The sequence below is a fragment of the Pistacia vera genome, unplaced genomic scaffold, assembly GCF_008641045.1.
Source record: "Pistacia vera cultivar Batoury unplaced genomic scaffold, PisVer_v2 Contig19, whole genome shotgun sequence".
NCBI classification, from domain to species: domain Eukaryota; kingdom Viridiplantae; phylum Streptophyta; class Magnoliopsida; order Sapindales; family Anacardiaceae; genus Pistacia; species Pistacia vera.
In genome coordinates this window covers 426,532-441,322 of record NW_022195990.1, presented here as the reverse complement: position 1 = coordinate 441,322, position 14,791 = coordinate 426,532, and the positions used below count along the sequence as shown (strand labels likewise).

General features: G+C 34.4%; 2 protein-coding genes across 3 annotated transcripts; one reads left to right on the top strand and one right to left on the bottom strand.

The window, feature by feature from the left end:
• Nucleotides 1–6,203, bottom strand: LOC116127199 (cAMP-regulated phosphoprotein 21-like). Of its 2 annotated transcripts, XM_031412849.1 has the most exons (6): nucleotides 5,683–6,202; nucleotides 3,555–4,100; nucleotides 3,182–3,473; nucleotides 1,660–2,029; nucleotides 220–609; nucleotides 1–100 (listed from the first exon to the last, which is right to left on the bottom strand). In XM_031412849.1, the coding sequence occupies exons 1-5, from the start codon at nucleotides 5,942–5,944 to the stop codon at nucleotides 562–564; spliced, it is 1,518 nt and encodes a 505-aa protein (XP_031268709.1). In that variant the 5' UTR covers nucleotides 5,945–6,202; the 3' UTR covers nucleotides 1–100; nucleotides 220–561. The 2 variants fall into 2 exon arrangements, with proteins under 2 accessions (XP_031268709.1, XP_031268708.1); XM_031412848.1 differs by having other exon boundaries at nucleotides 3,182–4,100; nucleotides 5,683–6,203.
• A 215-nt stretch (nucleotides 6,204–6,418) lies between these two features.
• Nucleotides 6,419–11,622, top strand: LOC116127203 (nifU-like protein 4, mitochondrial). The gene is made up of 6 exons (XM_031412853.1): nucleotides 6,419–6,720; nucleotides 7,567–7,728; nucleotides 9,487–9,662; nucleotides 9,823–9,926; nucleotides 10,117–10,228; nucleotides 11,217–11,622. Exons 1-6 carry the CDS (start codon nucleotides 6,507–6,509, stop codon nucleotides 11,283–11,285), a joined length of 837 nt encoding a protein of 278 aa, XP_031268713.1. The 5' UTR covers nucleotides 6,419–6,506; the 3' UTR covers nucleotides 11,286–11,622.
• Nucleotides 11,623–14,791: the final 3,169 nt, after the last annotated feature.

Here is a 14,791-nt window from a genome sequence, read left to right as displayed (position 1 = left end):
CGAATATGGCACCAAATCAAACTTCCTACAACCCAAATACAACTTCCAGCTCCCACACAAAAATCCTTAAACCATATTCTCTTTTTCGCTGCTCGTAATGCTGCAGTGGGACAAAAACAGCATATTCATTTATTTTATATGAAAATTGAAAAAGAAAGGTTTCATCGACAAGACAAGAGGACCTATAAAAAAAGAGGGAGAATGAAATGGTCGGCATACCTTCATTTCAATTCAGTGCACATGTTACAAGCTACCACAGTACTGATCTTAGCTCCATTCACCATCATTGGTGCAGATAATAGAGCTCACTAATCATCCAAAATAATGGATCTTTCAAGCCATGGAGCTTTGTCATCCTTCAGTACGGATGCGACCTCCATGTGAGAAACCGAGAATGGCAGAATGGATCAGTGGCAGTCCATTAAAAAACATTTCCACCCCAGTCCACCTCGGCTCTCTATGCCTGCACTCCTGCCAACTTGGATATCCTATTCCAGTGTCAGCCCATCATAATTCAAGCTCGAGTACCAGTTGGCAGGGCGCAGGCATGGCCCAAGCCCCTCATCGGGGCCGGGCTAATCCAAAAGTTGCATCAGGTTGCTGTTGAGACTGCATAAGCACAATGACAGTTAATTATGGATTCAAGATCTGAAAAAATATTCAACGGAAGGATCAGTTTAGTTTCAAGACAGCAAATGAAAGAATTTATTTATTAGCAGAAGAAAAAGATATATTCAAAGGAAGGATCATATATATGCTGCATTCTTTTGCAATCACAACTATGTGGTAGTAGTTCATCGACTACACAATCAACATTTACTACCGACCAAATTCTACTCTACAGTGCAGGCTAGAATTCTAGCACCATGCTAGTACATGCATAGATCACAGACAGCTTGTCAAAGAGGTAGTAATTGATGAGTCCAATGCTCTTTTCTTTGAATCATCAAATAAAATATTGAAGAAGCCAGAGGTCCTTGTAAAGTGAAATTCTTGGTTGGACCATTGCACAACCAAATATATATACCAACAACATCAATGATGCTCTCAAACCCTCAAAGGTGCATCCGTGGCAAATTGCGAGATTAGAGCATATATCATCATCTTATTCCTTTTTCAGCCCCTTGTTTTTTCTTTCTTTGATTCACATTGTTTTTTATTTCAATAAATTTCTTGGTTGGCTTCCCTATTCAACTGCTCTACAACACTGAATATATTATAGTATGGCTCTGGATAGAGAAAAGAAACCTGCATGTTGTGGGATTGCAAAGTGATGAGCTATTAATTGATTATTTGGAAAGAAATTGAACAATCTTTTGAACTCTACATTGGAAAGAGGTTTTGCTATAGTGGGATAAAATTAAAATTTGAGCTCCTATCTGATTTGAAGTACAGAAAAGTTCTGTAACTACTAGGTTTTAGTAGGGCTTGAATATTTGATGAGATCCTTTCCCAGACTAGCAATCTACAGCGCTTTTTGACATCTACATACCCCAGTTATAGTGTGGACAGCTTGTTCATTTCCATGTAAGTCATTCTTTGCATATATTAAATTTCATTGTTTCTTATCAAAATGTGAGAACAAAGATGTTCAGTCCCTATAAAGAATCCAATATTTGCCATTTTTCAAGAAAAAGAAAGCTACTGAAATTGTCATACCTGTGAAAAAGGTTGATGAAGATGTTCATGAGGATGGATGAAAGGCATTCCAGGGCGTTGACAAGGATACTGTGAAGAATGCATATATATGGCAGATGCAGAGTGTGCACCAACATGATTTGGACTAAATGGTGCCATCATTGTTTCTGGATGACCATACCTAAGTCCTGCAGGTGTTGAAGCTGCAGCCCATGGCCCAGGAAGATGTTGAGGAAGTGGACGAGGTTGGTGCTCAGTAGAAATCTGAGGCCTATGGGCAGATCCAAGCTGAGGAAACTCAGTGTTATAGTTCAAAGCAGGGGCGTACATAGGCTGTATGGAATATGGTGCACTATTGAACCCAAACCCAGGATCAAATCTTTGCATATACCTGAACAATTAAGAAAAACAGATGATATGTAATATGTATGATTCGACTAATCCAACCAAAAAGCACAGTTTTCAAAACAATACTCAATAGAACAGTTGAGACACAAACTCCAGCAATATAATTTTAAAATTCACAAACATCCATGATGCTTAAGATTTTCCATCAAGCACTATTATGTCCTCTCTTCTTTTCGCAACTTTGACAGAGTAACAAATTAATCAAACCATTGTCACACAATGTAAACAATAACCTAGCCCCTTTTACTGTAATCTGTGTTCAAATCATAGCTAAAAGTCTTTAGCTTTCATAGTTGTCGCTCAATTACAAAATTACAAAATTATCTCAAAAACCAATGAACAATCAAAGACCAACAGGCTGAAAGATGAGCAAACAGTTAGATATAGATATAAGTCCAGAAAAAAAAGGACTTAAATTCTTTTGTAGTCAGAAGATTATAGACTGATTGATAAGACAGTATTTTTCAAGGCAAAAATGACTATGTAATGCTTCTGGGTGGACAGTTGCAAATTGCAAATCAACTGCAAACTGGGAGGCTAGTCCTGAATTCTGAAACATAATATATCATTACAAAGCTACATATACAGTTCACAAAAAGCAAAAAAAGAAATGAATGAGAAAAAAAGAGAGAGAATGACCAGAGGGCAACAATATCATACCATAACACCATCAGTAAGTATACCAAGTTGCGATACCAACTTTGAATCTCAAATTAACGTAGCTGTTGATGTGCTAACACCATATTAAATATAGGAAAAACATCACTTCACATAAATCCTACACTTAATATGGTGTTGTCATGTCAGCAACCACAACAATTGAGATCCCAACTTTATAACTGTAGCATCACTCCTAAACATTCACAGCAAAAATAGTTTGAGAGATCATTGTCACTTGGACAGTCAAGCAAATGCCCTTGTCGATTGTATTGATCAATAACTAAACACATACCAATTTGAAGGAGAAAACAGATGAGAAAAGAACATGGCATACACTATCCTTTCATTGTTCTCTTCAGGAACAAAACAGAAATTTCAACAATCCTGAATAACCTTGATAAGTGTTTGCAAACTGTTCAAAGCCCAAAATACAACCAAAAACATTATAAAATTAAAAATAAAATAAACAAAATACCTGTCATAGCTTCTGTCATAATCAGGGTCCTTGCGGTCAATTTCACGATCCCGAAAGATAGCCACCCTATTATTATTTGGTTTATACCTACCAACTGGCTCTTTCTCTGTCCTACTTCTAGCTGGTCTACTGCTACTTGTAGAAGAATCAACCAAACCTCTACCAGTAGAAGAGTCAACCAAACCTCTACCAGTAGAAGAGTCAACCAAACCTCTACCAGTAGAAGAATCAACCGAACCTCTACCAGTAGAAGAATCAACCAAACCTCTACCAGTAGAAGAATCAACCGAACCTCTACCAGCAGAAGAATCAACCGAACCTCTACCAGTAGAAGAATCAACCGAACCTCTACCAATAGAAGAATCAACCGAACCTCTACCAGAACTTATATCAGAAGCTCCAGAAACAGATTTTTCTTCCATCTTAGACATTCCCAAGGGACCATCAGGCAACTTTGTTTCATTCTCAGGTTTTCTACTATCACCACCACTGAAATTATTAGAGTTAAATATCCGTGCACGGGCCCTATTATATTCTTCTTTTCTTTCCTCCACACTTTTTGAACTATTGGACTTTAACGAATTTGAATTTGAGTTGCCGCCAGTCTGTGATTTCTTTAGTGGCCTTTGTTTAATTGCAACCTTAACAGCCCCACCACTTTCATCTGATGGTAAATTTACAGGGATGTCTGCCAAGCGAATCACTGGAAGCCTACACTCAGAAGTCTTTCGGACAATGATTCTGGAACCAGAACCATCAGGTAAATTATTGTCTAACAAAACCATTGACTGCAATGAGTAATGTTGTGCCACCCGGTGAGCAGCCAAGCGTAAATACGAAGTAGGCAGCTGCTGAAACTCTAATTGCTGTTGAGCAGGATCGCGAATGAACTTTTCAACATCTTGCTCCATCCGCAGAACTGAACAAAAGAGATTAAAATCTTTATTATAAACAGAGGAATCTATACTATTATACTAATGAACACAACATAAATGAATGACATGAACAAATTCTTGCTCATCCATCAAAAGCATAAATGAACATGATATTCAAGCTCACAAACATGTAATAATTTCTATAACAAGCAGGCAGTTAAAATATGCCTTACAATCATAACACATAGTAGGCTTATGAACTTTATTGACTGCATCCCAGCTCCATATGCCATTGTAGTCAGTAGATTATGCTTAACAAAACTTTAATCACCTTACGAAAAAATAATATATCATCTATCATATCAACTGATCCTACGATTCAGAATCAATAGATTCACAGGGAAACTCCATGGGGTGAGTTGTGTGGTTAAGGGGGAAAGGAAAATTCATGGCATCTGAGCCCATAGCATAAATTGTCTAGTTTTCTTTCTAACTGTCTTTTACCTTTGATACTTATAGCACAGACAAACTCTCCACATGATCCTATAATTAAATTAAGACCGGTTTTAAAAAAAAATATAACACCTTCCTTAAAATTTACTTCCTAGCCCATTCCAGGATTATATATATATTTTTTTCAAATTTAGTGCTTCTATTTCTATATTTTATTCTCTCAATCATGTACAATGATCAAGAAGAAAATCATAAGCCTTAATTATCCTCACTTTCTTTATCCAAATTTTGGATGCTATGCTTAATCCAATTTACTTATACAATGTAACAGTATATATTCCCCACTATTAATATCTATCATTCCCTCGCCATCTTTCATAAAATGGTCCTATCCAATTAGACTTTCCAAAAAACCATTTTTTCCTGTTTTAATAAATTGCCACGAAACCAACGTTAAATTCCATCTCTAGAAACACTTCATTGAAACATAGTATGCTTAAGTTGTCTTGCTTGTACATCATTAATATTTCCTCCATACCGTTATTGCTTTCATCCCATCAACCATCTATCATCGTACTTTCAATCAAAAGATTAAGCCTACCCACTTTCATGCCAAATTCTTATTCCAAGTTTATTCTTCTCAACCCATTCTCACACGTCTCACAATCATCTAATAACAAAGCTAACAACACATAAAGCAGACAGCAATTACCACCCCAAAGTTAATGCACATCCCATCAAACATAGCACCCACCTTACACAATGAAGATTATAACATTGCTCATACAAAACCCTCCTGTACCGAGAACAGACAAAACAAAAATACACTCAAACCAACAAATTATCCCCACTCCAAGGCAGCGTAACCTCAATTAAAGCAAAATGCAGAGTACCGTCATCGAGTTCTAATAACAATGCAATATTTGCAGCACAAAACACCATATTCGTAATATCTATTATCAAACAAATAAATAAGGAATGGAGGCACACAACTATCATTTTAAAAAATGGTAGATGTCACCATCATCGCAATTCAACTAGCCAAATAACATACCCATCAATTAAAACCCCAAATAAGCGAAAATCACAAGTTAGCATAATAAGCTACAATTGGATATAATCCCTAAATCTATTCACAAAGTCAAAAAACGAAGCTCATTAAAAGCAACTTACTGGAAAGGCGTTCGCGAGGGTTTTGCAGGGCTTCGCGAAGGAACTGATCAACTTGATTAAGAACGTCGTCGGAGACTTTATCAAGTGACGAAGAAGACGCCAAGGAATTCGAATTCGAACCGGACTCAGTGAGCTGACGGCGGGAGTTCGAATCGAGGATCGAAGAGGAAGAGGAGAGGCCCAATCGGGTCATGGTGGCGTCCAAATCGGCGACCTCCCATGATTCCGGTGCTCCGAGATCATCGGACACAGAGCCCTCCATGAATTGAGAATTAGAGAGAGAGGGCGAGAGGGGAGAGAGATTCTAGGGTTTTGAAGCTGAAGAAGAAATCGATCATTAAAGGAACGAGTGTAGGGAGAGATGATGAGGAAGGGAAAGAGGAAGTGGCAGAGGAGGAAGGAACATACGACGACGTTTCGTGTGGAAGAAGAATATCATGAGGAGGCGTTAGAGAGAGAGGGAGGAGAGGAGAGAGAAAGTGTTTGTAATATTTGACGAGATGATATCTCTATCTACATTCAGAAAGACAAAAAGGCAGATAGGGTTTGAGTTTGACAATGGTGCAAGGAAGCGGGTGGGTCTGTCCGTTGGGCTGGGCTGGGCCTGGATCTAGATCCAGCTCTTAAGATTGATGGGCGTGGTTTGAATTGGGCTTTTATGTCTATATCGGGTCGGCTTTTCCTGTACCCGAATTCGTGTAACAACCTCTATAATCCACCTCCAAGAATCGCAAAACCGCCATTATAACGCAGAGAAAAATAAATTATTAAAAAAAAAAAAAAAAAACACTTTGACGGAGAGAAGTGTTGTGGTTGAAGCGGTGATGAGGGGATTGGCAAGAGTATTGAAGCGAGGTCTGTCTCTTTCGTGTCAACAGCGACGATTAGGTTTCGGCGAAGCGAAAAATGGCTGTTTTATCTTTTCTTCTTCCAAAACGATGTCGTATTTATCAAATTCAATCACTTCTCAAAATTTTACGCTTCTGAAGACTTTCCCTGTTTCGTCTTTTCCATCCGGAAAATGGAACCTTTTTCGAGGTAATTTATTTGGGCTGTTTGCTTTTGTTATTCATCATTTACATGTTGCCAAACGCGGCCTTATGTTTTCATGCTGTATTTCTGCTCGCTTTTGGTTTGATTTGGTTTTCGTTCTGATGCTTGCGGTAGGATTTTTGTTAATTTATTTAAAATTTATATGACATTTAATTAAAAATAGTTTTTTTTTTCTTTTTTTAGTTTAATTTTAAAGGGATACAGAAGAACTTAATAGAATTTGTTTAGCTAGTACCAATTCATCAATACATTCTTAAAAGCGGATATGATTTCTAGGAACAATAGAAAGCTCTTTTCTTGAGATTGTGTTCATACTTCAAACTATATTCTAATNCATTTACATGTTGCCAAACGCGGCCTTATGTTTTCATGCTGTATTTCTGCTCGCTTTTGGTTTGATTTGGTTTTCGTTCTGATGCTTGCGGTAGGATTTTTGTTAATTTATTTAAAATTTATATGACATTTAATTAAAAAAAGTTTTTTTTTTCTTTTTTTAGTTTAATTTTAAAGGGATACAGAAGAACTTAATAGAATTTGTTTAGCTAGTACCAATTCATCAATACATTCTTAAAAGCGGATATGATTTCTAGGAACAATAGAAAGCTCTTTTCTTGAGATTGTGTTCATACTTCAAACTATATTCTAATTTTTCAAAACAGTTTCCGAAATGTGGAGCTCCTTGTATTCTGAATTTGTTATTATTTAAAGAATGTAGAATGGTTTCTTGCTATTATGTATTAAATTTAAATTGGAAGTGAAACACGTCGCTGATAAGATATGGGAAATGTAGAAGTTTGAAATAGCCATTAATTTGATGGTGCTATTGCACAGGGCAGAGAAGGACGATGTTTATACAAACGCAGTCGACACCGAATCCTTCATCTCTCATGTTCTATCCAGGGAAGCCTGTTATGGAGGTTGGAAGTGCAGATTTCCCAAATGCGCGTGCAGCTATGAATTCTCCATTGGCAAAAGCACTTTATGGAATTGATGGTAAGCTTGAACGACGCTCGGCTGCTCATGTTAGTGACTTGAATTTTGCTTATCTTTTTATTTAAAAAAAAAAAAAAATTGGCATTCATGTCTCTTCTTTTTTGAACTGTTTGATGAAGGTCCACATGTTTTCCCCAAAGCCTTGTAGTGGATACCTTGTTTCTGTTAGTGTTAAGATTAATGCCTTGCTTGTCTTCTCTCTTTAGAATTTATATTTGCATTTGAGGTTTAGATTAGAATACAAATAGATGTGCAAACTCTGATATGCATAAGTAGAACAAAATAATAGATAAATGTGAATTGTAAGAGTGCTTGATAGTGGCATAAATGATTAATTTGTCGGTTGCTATGTGAAGACATGGTCCAGTGTTAATTATCCAAGTTTGCCATGTGAATTTATTAATTAGAAGTTTTATAGGTTCCTTCTTGGAGTTTTGAGACTTTAAAGATGACCTAGGAAGCCCAGTCTTAGTGGATTAAACAAAGCTTTATTCTTATGCATTTAGGGGCTGTGTATAAGAACTATTTTCAGAAACTCTGTTTTTTTATTATTAAATCCAAAAACTGTGAAAAATACATGTTTGGTTCTCTTACTATAATAATTTATAGTAAGGCAACCAATTATAGTAATGATGTTGAACTTTTGACTTTGATCAATATCAGAAGCAGAGTGTTTGGAGGCATTAAAGAGACTTTAATATCTAGTCTTAAGTGGTTTTATGTAGAAGAGAGAGTTGTCTATACATTTGTTTGAGAGCACGAGGGAAGTAGTTGTTGAAGACTACTGGGTTTTGTTGCCCTATGTTTCTTTCTTGAAACGTTTTGCANAGTGTTAATTATCCAAGTTTGCCATGTGAATTTATTACTTAGAAGTTTTATAGGTTCCTTCTTGGAGTTTTGAGACTTTAAAGATGACCCAGGAAGCCCAGTTTTAGTGGATTAAACAAAGCTTTATTCTTATGCATTTAGGGGCTGTGTATAAGAACTATTTTCAGAAACTCTGTTTTTTTATTATTAAATCCAAAAACTGTGAAAAATACATGTTTGGTTCTCTTACTATAATAATTTATAGTAAGGCAACCAATTATAGAATGATGTTGAACTTTTGACTTTGATCAATATCAGAAGCAGAGTGTTTGGAGGCATTAAAGAGACTTTAATATCTAGTCTTAAGTGGTTTTATGTAGAAGAGAGAGTTGTCTATACATTTGTTTGAGAGCACGAGGGAAGTAGTTGTTGAAGACTACTGGGTTTTGTTGCCCTATGTTTCTTTCTTGAAACGTTTTGCAGCTACCAGGATTGGATAAATTTTTTCTATATTGAGTCACCTATATAACCTACAGGTTATGCATTGATGAAGATACCTTGAGGCAAAAAAATGTGATAAATTTGTTCTATATTGAGTCACCTATATAACCAACAGGTGAAGCATTGATGAAGATACCTTGAGGCAAAAAATATGTACTTTTATTTGGTGGATTCCGTTGGTTTCAACCAGATTTTGAATTTTTTTTTTTTTTTCATTCCAAAACACATTAGTTGTTAAAAGAATTGATAACCCCAAACTTGTTTAAGGTGGACAAGTGACTACTAATTTTTCTATCAACTTTTTTTTTTCTTTTCAGTTTTTCATGTTTATTTAAATGTTTGTAATCAGTAAAAAATTATATATTTTGTCTTGTTATCATTGTCCTTGGTGATTATTTACTTGAATTATGAAATAATCAGTAGGGTAAACCTTTTTTTATTTCGATACAGGTATTACTCGAGTGTTCTTTGGTTCAGATTTTGTCACAGTAACAAAATCAGATGATGTTTCTTGGGATATCCTTAAGCCTGAAATTTTTGCTGCAATCATGGACTTCTATTCTTCGGGGCAGCCCTTGTTTCTAGACTCAGAAACTGCTACAGCCAAGGACACTGCTATTCATGAAGTATTTTCGAACTTCTTTAGTTTGCATTTTTGAGTTGTTGAATCCTGCTTGCTAACAAAATGATTATATTTAAGTGTCTTTTTTACCTTCATCATCATCGTTAAAACTTTTGAGAATGAGTATTGCTTTAATGATTATGATGCTATCTTTGCTGTTGCAGGATGACTCAGAAACTGTTGCAATGATCAAAGAACTGCTAGAGACTCGTATTCGGCCTGCAGTGCAAGATGATGGAGGAGACATTGAATACTGTGGATTTGATCCGTAGGTTTTCCGTTTTCCTTCATCTGGTTACAGTAATATATTTAACATTTGAGAATTAATTTTATACATTGTTTTTTTCATTCATCTGGTTACAGTAATATATTTAACATTTGAGAATTAATTTTATGCATTGTTTTTTTTCATGCTTGCTAATTGGCATTAATTGAAGTTTACTGTCTATATGCCCCAGTGAAACTGGAGTTGTCAAATTGAAAATGCAAGGAGCATGTAGTGGCTGCCCGAGTTCATCTGTCACATTGAAATCTGGCATAGAAAATATGCTGATGCATTATGTACCTGAGGTAACATGTGATAACCTTGGTTTTGTATTGTAGTTTTGTGCATTTTTTGTCAGTCTTATCTCTGTACGATTGTGTTATGCAAAGTTTTTAAGGTTGGGCCTATACTCATGAAAGAGCCCAAACAAGATTTTTTACTAAAAAAGTTGGTGTTTGGAAAATCAATTCTTCTAGCTTGTGTAGTATGTTGGTGAGAGTGGCTTTAGGTTTCAGGTACCTATCACATATTCCCCTTGAACTGGGGATTTTTGCACATTTAGCTATCTTTTTTTTTTTTTATTCTTTTGAGCTATCTTGAACTACTATTGTATAATCTATTGGACCGCTATTCACCTTTTCTGCAAGTATTTTATTTGGTGAATATGTCAATCATTTTCTGGTTTAAAAAAGAAAATTACACTGGTTTAACTTTTTTCACTGTACTCTTAAATAACTGAGTGATTATGATAAACCTTTTGGCAAAAAAAGTGTGGATGACCAAAGGGATGGATCTAATTATATGGATCATGGTTTAACCAAGAGGTAAGATGTTCAAATTCTCTTGGGGTCATCTATCTATGAATTTTTGGTCCCAATCCAGTGCGATGCCAGGGGATTTTCAGGGTAAAAAAAGAAAAAAGAAGAAAGAAACAAGAAACAGAAACTTATTGATAATAACCTATATGTGTGCTTGCAATTGATTTCTTATTCTACATCTCATACCCTATAATTTGTAGGCATAACATGCATGCTGTGTTCTGGTGGAGGCATGCACATGACTTTATGTGCATAACAATTTCTTTGTTTGCAGATGTAATTACATCTCAGGATTTTGGGTTGAAAGTATATGTCCTTGTTTTTTATGTCTATCTGCCTTATCTCAGTAGTTAGCCTATGCTTTTGCCTTGGCCAACCATTATTTGTGACACAAGCTAGTCTTTTGCTGGGTGATTGCATGGAAATTTAGCTCTTGGCTTTTCTTATTGCTTACAGAAATTTTCTGCTTATACAGGTTAAAGGTGTAGAGCAAGAATTAGATGCTGAAGATGAGGAGGCAGCACTAACTGGCCAGATGCAGTAGTCGAGCCTTTTAATATTTTTCCATTGCATAGTGTACTCTGATTAATAGCCGGATGGATAAGGTCTCTGATATGCCTTCCTGTACAGGAGCAAATAAAGATTGTGGGCTGATGAACTTTATTTACAAGTACAGGTATTTTATGTTGTTCCTGTCAGCCAATTGCAGTGGATAGGGCTTGGGTGCTGTATGATTTGTATCTCTAGTGACAAAAATTGTCTGGCGTTTCTGTAATCACTAATTATCTTTGTGGGGCACATAGCTACCAAAATTTAGGATCCGAAACTCATTGTTTTTGCACTATCCATATCATATAGATGAATAAAAATTATTTGATGGATTGGTAGTTGCAACTACCTGATCAGTTGGACGCTTGCCTTAAACTTCGTGCCCATTTTTTAGCATGATTGATGAGAGTGAGACCTTCCCTGTACTATCCCATGTTGTCAGAATATAACTAAGGTGTTTTAAGTTAATTTATCAAACTTTAACTAATTTTGTAAGTCTATTAAACATCTTATTAGCTCAATATTTCAGGTAAATTATAAATGTAATAAGTGGTTTTAAAGTAATTTGAACTTAGGAAGTCAATAAAGAAAGTAAATTTTCTTTAACCATCAAGTCGATTTTTTGGGGTTAGTTAGAAGTCGTATTATGATTACTGCATCCTGGTTCTGTCATCTTATGCTGTTGCTAGTGGCGTTGATACTAGTTTATATCTAGCTTTTGATTCCTATTATGCACGAGTTTATTGGATGTGGGTGGATTTAGTTTATTCTAGTGTAATGCACATAGATTGTGAAGGCACGTTATTTTAAGTAGTTTTGGGAGTCAAGGAAAAAGGGTTGCGGTTATAATACAGTCGTGTAAAAGTGCATATTACAAATTTTACTTTTTTGGTTTGCAAGTTTAATGTTGATTCCATCCAGATAGTGGCTTAATGACACTTTCTTACCTCTAAAACTTTAAAATACATTTTCTCATTAAAAAAATACATTTAATGAACTTTTCATTGATCACCAATTTGGCCGATTCTAACATCGTTGTAATCTCACATTATCATCATTTTTTTCCGGTTAACACTCATCTAAATCTTACTCCCATGACGTTACATATCGTCAGCAATGAACATTATGGTTTGCACAACCTTCTCCCAAGTCAAATTTTACTAATTACGATCACCAATCACATTTACCAAAAAAGACTCATCTCTCATCTTCAAAAGCCTCCAAAAAAATGAATCGAGTTTACTCTTCGTTCGCCGCCAATAAAAGCTTATCTTTGGGTGAGAAATTGATATTTAAAAGTGGAAAGTAAGTGTCATTGGAAAAGTCGTTAACTCATAGAAAACCTAGGAAAAAAGATTAATTTATATTCCTCATTATAGACTTCATCAATTGCACTTCATTAACATAAATTTCAAATACACTTCATCATAGATATTTGTATATTTTAACAACCTTAAATTATTAGAATTATTACAAACCTTCTTTAAAAAGTCCAAGATTTTGCCGCTGAAATTTAAAAACTTCCCTTAAAAGGGAGGTTTTTCTAATTTTTTCATGCTAAAAGGTGGGTCGGACGGACAGTGTTAGATATTAACAAAGTTTATTATTTACTAATTTCTTCTTTAATTATATTTAATGAGCTTAAATAGCATTAATTATCTTACTCATGGGTGATCATTTATTTGGTTATGATTATTATCTTATCTATGATAGTCTAAATCTTAAACTTAACCATATTAGATGATTTGATGATTAAAAGATAAAATGAGATTTTATGAGTTAGCGGGTTTGACTTCTCTCAGACATTAATAAAGATAATCATTAAGGTTCTTATACGATTGACAATTTCAAGAATTCGAATGATTAGTTAATATACGTATAACTGGTATTTGGTGATAAAAAAAAAAAAAAAAAAAAAAATTCTCACACTCCGGGGACCATGCCCGGCTGTGTGATCTCACTTTTACATGATAAAATAAGTAAATTGTTACTGATTACAAGGCATAATCATATAATTTAGAATTGGTTAATCTAATCATAATTGTTTTTGGATTAAGTTTAAAGTAAAAGAATCTGTTTTTCTTTAACGTAAACGTCCATCTCCATCACTTTCTCCCTCGCCCAAATTTTCTGGTAAGAGTCATCAAACTGACTTTCTCCTGACTACCGACAACTTCATAATTTCTACTCGATTTTATTTTAATAAAAGAGTATTTATTATTTGGTAGGTAAGATAATCTGTCACATCTAATTTATAAGAGACGTCCTCGCCACAATATCCCAGGGAGGGTCCCCAGTTTCTTCATCCATGGCTTCATTGATTTTATAATTAACAGATTATGTAAATTTAAGAGAATAAGTCTTAATAGTTGATCAAAACCTGACCGTCTTTTTCTCTTTCAAGGCTATCCATGGAGATAATTTGAAATCACCATGCCTATTTTATATTTATTGAGGTTTTTTATTTTTTTTTATCATTAGAGGTGTTTGAGTCAGTTTACGTGTATTTTAACTAATGTTTTAGGATTTTAAAATTATCGATCGAGTAAAAATTTCAGTGACTATTCTTATCAATGCCTGAAAAAACTTAAATTCAGAAACTTATAAAATCTTTTTTTACTTTTTTACTATTAGATCATTTAATGATGGTTAATTATCAATGTTTTACATACACACCCCTAAGGTTTAGTTAAAAAAAAAGTAAAAAAAAAAAAAACCGACTGGTTTCAGAGTGGAACATTTACATCTTTATAGTTAGTTTATAAAAATAACTATTATAAACCTAAAATAGAAAACACAACGAAAGACAAGATTTTTATTTCCCAGACGTCTTATCGAATAACCAAAGTTTAATATTTTAAAATTTTTTAACATATATAATATTGTGTTAATCTTTTTATTATAGAAGAAAAGACAAAATAAAAGTATATTAGTTGTTGTATCAAGTTTTTTTTATTATATTATCAATTTAGCCCTTAAAATAGTTACTCTTTAAACTTAAATTTTTCTTTTGGGTATCTGGGATGTTCGGACCAGCTTACGTGTTTATCTCAACTATTTTTTTTAAGACCCTGAAATTAATGGGCAGATAAACATTCAGTGACTACCTCTTATTAGTAGTCGTGAAAATTCGAACTTAAAACCTTTTGATACATCTAAGGCGGTGTTTGATTGGGGGTTATCTGGGATTACTAAGGTTAAGTCATCTTATATTACTTGATTACCATGTTTGGTTGTCAAGTAATATAAGATACTGATAATCTTCAAATACTAATAGTGGTTACTATTGATAATATTGGAGGTAATCTGATTACCTCCATTTTCTTAGGTATTATAAGATTATTAGAGTTATCTTTTTTTTGTTACAATTCTATTCCTTATTAATAAAATTTTAGGACTATAATGCCCTTATTTTTGAATTTATTTACATGAATATGGTTTTTACCATTTCACCCAAATTAATTAATTTTTTGGACAAAATTACCCTTAAATTAAAAGCAA

Excerpts from the sequence above, each read along its gene's own strand:
- LOC116127199 (XM_031412848.1), bottom strand. The coding sequence starts at position 5,944 with ATGGAGGGCTCTGTGTCCGATGATCTCGGAGCACCGGAATCATGGGAG. Across the intron at positions 2,030-3,181 it reads TATGACAGAAGCTATGACAG|GTATATGCAAAGATTTGATC; the intron begins GTATTTTGTTTA and ends TTAATTGTTCAG. Across the intron at positions 610-1,659 it reads TTCATCAACCTTTTTCACAG|TCTCAACAGCAACCTGATGC; the intron begins GTATGACAATTT and ends GTGCTTATGCAG.
- LOC116127203 (XM_031412853.1), top strand. The coding sequence starts at position 6,507 with ATGAGGGGATTGGCAAGAGTATTGAAGCGAGGTCTGTCTCTTTCGTGT. Across the intron at positions 7,729-9,486 it reads AGCACTTTATGGAATTGATG|GTATTACTCGAGTGTTCTTT; the intron begins GTAAGCTTGAAC and ends ATTTCGATACAG. Across the intron at positions 10,229-11,216 it reads TGATGCATTATGTACCTGAG|GTTAAAGGTGTAGAGCAAGA; the intron begins GTAACATGTGAT and ends CTGCTTATACAG.